The 7,165-nt window shown below is 32.3% G+C and overlaps 1 protein-coding gene across 1 annotated transcript in view; it reads right to left on the reverse strand.

The window, feature by feature from the left end:
• Nucleotides 1-3,533: 3,533 nt before the first annotated feature.
• The window catches only part of LOC106106789, a 15,333-nt gene continuing 11,701 nt past the window's right edge, over nucleotides 3,534-7,165 (reverse strand). Inside the window, exons 2-4 of the mRNA XM_013287446.1 lie at nucleotides 4,635-4,913; nucleotides 4,197-4,452; nucleotides 3,534-4,031 (exon numbers count right to left, since the gene is read on the reverse strand). Coding sequence (XP_013142900.1) covers nucleotides 3,655-4,031; nucleotides 4,197-4,452; nucleotides 4,635-4,760 — 759 coding nt within the window. The 5' untranslated portion in view covers nucleotides 4,761-4,913 and the 3' untranslated portion in view covers nucleotides 3,534-3,654. The remainder of the gene's footprint in view (nucleotides 4,032-4,196; nucleotides 4,453-4,634; nucleotides 4,914-7,165) is intronic.

Here is a 7,165-nt window from a genome sequence, read left to right on the forward strand (position 1 = left end):
AGCACTAGAATATATTAAATTGCTAAAATAATTGTGGAAACATACTGTATACATTTTATGTAATGTAATGTATACACCTGTGATAATCGTTTCGCACCAGCGATAGAGACATAGTTTTCTTCGTACGCATCAGTTTAAGTACCGCGTCAGGCCGATATCGACCTGTCACGCAGTGAGCGTGTTAATATATCACATTAATAAAGGAAATTCAATAAAGTAAAATATTTTTTAATTTTATCAATAATTTTTTCACTTAAGTCATATATTAAGACTTTCGAAGCTTTTCTTGAATGTGTAGTACTAAAGCACTTTGAAAGCTCATATCAAGTGCACGGCCTGCTTAATCAAACTCTCACGGTACGAGAGTTATTGCACGTAATCACTGTCATCTTACTTAAGCACTCGCTTCCTGTCACAGCACTTATAGGACTGGGTCACTGGATTTTTCTATACTTTATGAGTAACAGATATGGTAATAGTTACTTTTTTTTATTTTAAACACGTTTTTTTCCATTTTGAAACATGAGTTGTCAAAACATCATAATCTTACTATCTTACTAATGTTATAAATGCGAAAGTTTAGATGGATGGATGTTTGTTAGAGTTTGTAGCCTAAACTAGAGTCGCGGGTGAAAGCTAGTGTGTTATACAATATGTTACTAGCTTCCGCCCGCGACTTCGTCCGCGAGGAATTAAACAAACCAAAAGTAATAAGCTTATGTGTTCTAGTCTATCCTCTACATCTAAACTTTCGCATTTATAACATTAATAAGATTAGTAAGAAATAATGTGCAAACTGGTTATATTTGTTAATAAACATTTGTATACACTTAATTCTCCGTAAACAAAATTAGTTCAAAGCTTACCCTTAACTTAACATTGTCAGTTTAGTTGGGTATTCAATTACAACTTTTTGTGGCCCAGAAAAGTAATAGGAACATTGAAATGATTCATTTTTATTTTTATACAAAAACACATTAATACAATTCACATATAACTTGACAAATACTGCATATCTTCATCATCACCAGCTCACTATAAGTCCCCACCGAAGGGCTCGGAGCCTACCCTAAGTAAGGAGTGACTAGGCCATTCTCGTTGCTATTGCTCATAAATTGTTTTAACTTCTAATTTTTATAAGTCTGTATTTGTTTAATTACATATCGTTGACTCTCTTATTAGGTAAAAAAATAGTAATAATTGGAATTAATATGAATGAAAAAAAATAGTCTTATTATACGATATTTTCCAAGTAATTTAGCAATCAGTGTATCAATCAAACTCCTGTATGTTACAAGTTCATTATTTAACCAAGACTTGTATTTTTATATGTTAATACATAGTATAGATGTATTCTTCCGTTAGAATATGAAAGGCTTTCGCAGAAAGAGTTTCTCTACGTATAACTTTTAATGTAATTTAAAAAACGGTTATCAGATTTTTTAAAAACGTAAATTTATATTTTTTTAAATTGTCTTTTTAATACGTTTCTTATTAAATTTGTAGGGTATTATTGACAAAGTGAATTTTAGGCTTGTATTATTTATAATTGTAGCATATTTTGTTTAATAATTGTATACTAGCTTTCCCCCGCGATTCTGTTCGGTTGGAATTTAAAAAAAAACAAAAAAAGTGGCCTATGTGTCTTTCAAGATTATCCTCTACATCTATGCCAAATTTCATCGAGATCAATTCAGCAGTTAAGGCTACAAACTCTAACAAACATCCATCTAAACTTTCGCATTTATAATATTAGTAAAATTAATACGCCTGCAAATCTAATAAACGATATCTGAATTTGTTTTTTTTTTATAATAAAAGTGCTCAAACGAGCGGCGAGAAGACCGAGGTGGTCAACGACGCCCATGGACATCCGCAACACCAGAAGAATCAGAGATGGTTGAAAATGTCTTAAGTTTTTTTTTTTAGATTGAAGTTATTAAAACTTAATGAATGTTAAAAATTAAATTAATATAACTATGGTAACAAGAACGTGGAATGTTATGACGATTTTATAACAACTAGCTGTTCCCGTGCGGCTTCATCCGCATGAAATTATGAAAATTTTATTTTATTGTTTACATTTGTTAAATTACAAATGTCAAAATGAGATGACATGATGACAACCTTGCTTCCTTGATGTTGGCAGCAACTTATGGTCTCTTTCAAAATATTTACCCCCTAAGTTTAATAGCGTTAAAATATATTGTCTAAAGCGTGACTCAAGTGTAGGGGTTTTTATTAAAAAAAGAATTATTCAAAAATATGCTATAATTGCTGACATCTTAGGTAATAAAGAAGTGTGTGTTTACGCTTTATTATAACAGTATAGATAATAAGCAATTAATCAATTAAAATGGCGTGTTAATTGAGATGAACGTACTCCGTATTGTGTAGGTGTTAGAAACTTTTGCCGTCTATCAAGCGATTACAACGCGTTCTGGGCGGAATTTCTAATTTATCGCCACTTTCTCATCACATATTTCCAATATTACAAGCGGAAATATTCTAAAATTTAAAATGAAAGCTTATTACATCTTACTAATGTTATAAATGCGAAAGTTTAGATGGATGTTTGCTAGAAGATATCATCGGAACGGCTTAACGGATCTCGATGAAATTTGGCACAGATGTAGATCATGGTCTGGAAAAACAAAAAGCTACACACTTTTTTTAAATTCGAACAGACAGACTCGCGTGCCAAAAGCTACTTTAACATATGAAGAATTAAATTTTATTTTTAGTGAATTTTTCTTAATAATATTACCCTTATTGTAAACATTTTAGATCACAAATATGTTAAGAATTAAATCTCCTAAATACTTTTATAACTGCTAAAATTATTGACAACAAAACTATCAGAAAAATACATTTCAATCTATAACAAAAACAAAAGAATATTCATTCATTAATTACAAGAAATGAGTTCCAATAGTTGTTAATAATAGAGTTTTCTACTTAAGTATGTGTAAAGTAATAATTAACTCGGTTTAAACAATGGATAACTTCATAAATAGAAAGTTAAACCTTTAAAATATCTAAAAACCTGTTCCTTTGACCACTCGCACGTGGTATATTCGACCGTTAACCTGTCGTAGAGATTTCTCGAATATCTTTTAATAACATTCAAAAGTGGACCAAACATTAATAAACCAGAGAGAGTGAACGTTAGATAATATTTAGAAATGTTAAATCTTTACAGTGTATATGAGAGTCCATAGTTTTACAACTTCACTATCGATTGCGGATTATGTTTCAAGTGTTAGTGTGTTTTTACTGGGAAAACATGTCTTTAAAAAGAACAGTGATATATGTTCTGGGTATAGTTCGTGGGAACAGACTCTATACTAAAATAGAAATGAAATTTTAAAATGATTTCTTTAATCGACCAGTATATTAGTTATTCAATATCCGCATTATGGTTTCGACTTTCTACAAACTTGTGGTTTTTAAAACTATCAAAGAGTTATTTCATCTTTCAACTAATACTTTCTCATCAAATATTATCATAGAAATAGAAAGAAAACGAACAGTAAAACTCAAATAAAAATTTATTTATGATATGGAACAATAAGTTAATAACAATAAATTAAATAAATTAAATAAATAATTCTTTGTACAATAGAGGTTATGAATGTTACATTTTTTTGGTGTTTACTTTCTGTGGGGAGAGTATGCGCCGTAGGCTAGGTTTTGACCTTCGTCGATGTTCTTGTTCCAGTCAGAGCCGTAGCCTGAGCTGTATCCATGGCCATGGCCAGCGTCATGTGAGAGATGTTCCACGTGAACGGGATGGTGGGACTCATGGTGATGAGCGTGTGGAACAACTTCGTATGTCGTCTTAGTGTGGTCATGTTTCATACACCAGGCTACGAAGAGGATGACGGCGAGGACTAGGGCAATCTTGGCGGTGGCTAAGGCTTTCAGAGCAATGAGTTTGACGATGAAGAGTTTCCCGAGGAGCATCTTGGCGGCGAGAAGACCGATGATTCCCATACCGCCGCCTCCCTTCTTTCCACCTTTACCGCGACCTGGAAATTATAAAAAAATATTAAATTACGATCGGCGATTGTTTACTATTACTATTTTTAAGGCAGCAAATAAATATGCTTTTAAAGTCCTTTGGCGTAGTAAAGAGCAAAGTTAATGTAAAAATAAGAGGTAGGCATGACTTTAATCTTAAGTTTTTAAATTACCTTCTTCCAAGGACCTCTGTACGGTTTCCTTATCAGCTGGGTTCATTTTAACCTCAAGAGCGTGAGTTTCGAACAAGCTGACAACACCATCCATAAGCCTGTAGTTAACTTCAACATCTCTGGCTGTTGGGTCCACAGGTAAGGAGTCCAGTTTCTTAGGGGATCTCACATCTGGTTCACCCTTCAAGACGACACCTTCGGCGATCGTTATCCTACGAGATGCTCTTAGATTGTCGACTATTTTCAGCATTTTTTCCTGAGAAGAAAAATATTTTTTTCTACATTATTTAACAATTATAACTTAACACTATTTTAATAATTAATATCGTTTGATTAATTAAAATCAATCGCGGATTGATTTTAAAACAGAATCTTTCTCACTGGCCACTAAATCACTGAACACTGTACACTTTCACTTTAGTAATAAATGATATGAACCTTAACACACAAGAAGTAATCTCCTTTGCAATCCTTGACGAAGCTTAAAGCTATCTCCATTGTATTATCCTCTTCGGCAGCTGCGAAGGCGCCCAAAGCGATCACAAGAACGAGAGTGAATTTCATTTTCGTTAAAAATTATTAATTTAATTTTCACTTTTCTAATTTTTCTGACATCGAGTGATGTCCGGCTGTGTTTGGTGAGATGGCGAAGCGGGCATACAGTTTTATCGTTTCCCCCCCACTTCGTCGTCTATTTGCACCATACGAACCTCTCATCTGGGTTAGAGATGAAATCCGAATCAGTTTGGACCCTAATGTTTATGCAAATAAGTATGCTTTGTAAATATTAGCGGTTATCAGTTAAGTATTTTCTTTAAATATTAAAAAGATGAATGGTTTTTGTGGAATTTCTATAAAATGTTTTATCAAGTAATTTTTCACTATGGTTTCCAATTTACACTTTTGAGGTTATGTAAAAACTTACGCATAAAAGGATTTTTCTTTTATTTTTAAAGATTACATTAATCGTTTCAATACTAACTTAATACTGAAGAAAATCGATATATTTACATGCACTTCTTAATGTATTATGTACCTTTACGGTAATATTACAAAGTTAATCTATTTAGAAATTTAATAGTTTCTCTTTGAAAGTTACAATCTTGAACAAACGGGATGTTATTTATTGTCCTTATTACTATCTTGATTGTAGCCTATAGTTGTTACTTTACTCTTAATCGTGAGTTTTCATTGAAGTATAACCTAATTAATTATTTACGGCTTACTCACGTATACTTTTCTTTTTCCGCGACGCGACCGCGATACATCCTTAACCCTCGCCCTGAAGAAGGACCCCCGCAGGGTCTGAAACTGGTCGGTGCCGTCACCGGAAAAAGAAAAGTATACGTGAGTAAGCCGTAAATAATTAATTATAAAATGTCTCACGAAAGTTTAAATAATTTAATTTAATAGAAGTATAACCTGTTTAGAATCTTATCACTGACCTTGTTTATAAGGGACTCAGAGAGTTGATAATGTTAGTAATGATTTTATAAATAACACAATTAATTGGACATCTATACTAACATTATATGAAAAGATTAAGAATATGCCTTCCACTGAACTGACTTTCAAAATTCTATCCCATTTAAAAGCTACTACTACTGAGTAAATATAATATAGCAAACGGGATATTAACGGGAAGCATATGGATGCGACAGAAGAATGAATACATTACTTGCAAGTCAGACGTAGCTAGGGCGGATCGTCTACACTTGAAATTTAATTATTCTCATTTACAAATACGTCTAATTATAAAAAAAATAATATCCCCTCCTTAATATTGAATCCTCATTATTTTATGATATAAGGTGTCAAACGAGCGAGCTGACACCTGAATCCTCCAAAACGGAAAGCGACCGCTGCCCATAGACATCAGCTACTGCTGATGCGTTGTCCTTAATTGACGGAGGAGACGCACATAAAGAGGACATTTCTTCGTCTTATGCATCTCCTCCACCGTAAAATCCACTTTTCCGTCCCATTATTTCCTATTAAAAAAGGGTGGAAAGGGAAAGTGACTAAAATTAGGCCTCCGGCACAAATGAATTTAGAATCACAAAAAAAGAGGTTTGAATAAATTGGATACTTGAATACAAGTTCCTTGTTTTATTCGTTTTTATCAGTTTTATTTTTTGTATTTAAATAAACTGTAATATAAAACGGAAGTGTACATTATCAATTAAAAATGAATTTCTAACGAGTTAAGATTGAGAAAGTGGTGTATTTAAATAGAAGATATTATCGTTATTTAATAAAACAAACCATATGCCAATGAACCTACAGCGACGCCCATTACCAAAATCAATAGAAAACTCTGTTTAACAATTGTATAACTTTATGTTAATGTTGGCTGGAACTCGATATAAACGGCTTGCTTTATGAAAAATCATTTGTTGCTCGGTGACTACGATAGGAATACTTGAGGCAAAATCAGCAATTATTATAAGAGTTAAAATCATTTCGATTGTTTTTTATTTAATCATAAAATTTATAGCGCAAATTAGTTAATAATAATTATATGTGACATTGATAATAAAACTAGAAAAACAACGTAAATAATAGGGTAAGATTTTGTTTCAATTTGAAACAAATTATTACTCAGCTTGGTAGGTTAGTAATTTCATTAATTACTTAATCTACGATCAAAATTAGCGTGCAATATGTTTAAATAAAATTTTTAATTTCGTTCTTAAGGTATTTATAGGCTCTTTATCAATTTACTTCTATTTTATTACTAATCTAAAAAACCCGATTTCTAAATCCTACTTCTTACTACTTACTAATATTATAAATGCGAAAGTTTAGATGGATGGTTGGATGTTTGTTAGCGTTTGTAGCCTAATCGGCTGAACGGATCTCCGTGAAATTTGGCACAGGTTTAGAGCATAGTCTGGAAGAACTCATGGGCTACTTTTTATCCCGGGAATAGTTACGGTTCCCGTGGAATTAATTAATTCAGTTTTTTT

Source organism: Papilio polytes, unplaced genomic scaffold (genome assembly GCF_000836215.1).
Source record: "Papilio polytes unplaced genomic scaffold, Ppol_1.0 DF822178.1, whole genome shotgun sequence".
Lineage (NCBI taxonomy): Eukaryota > Metazoa > Arthropoda > Insecta > Lepidoptera > Papilionidae > Papilio > Papilio polytes.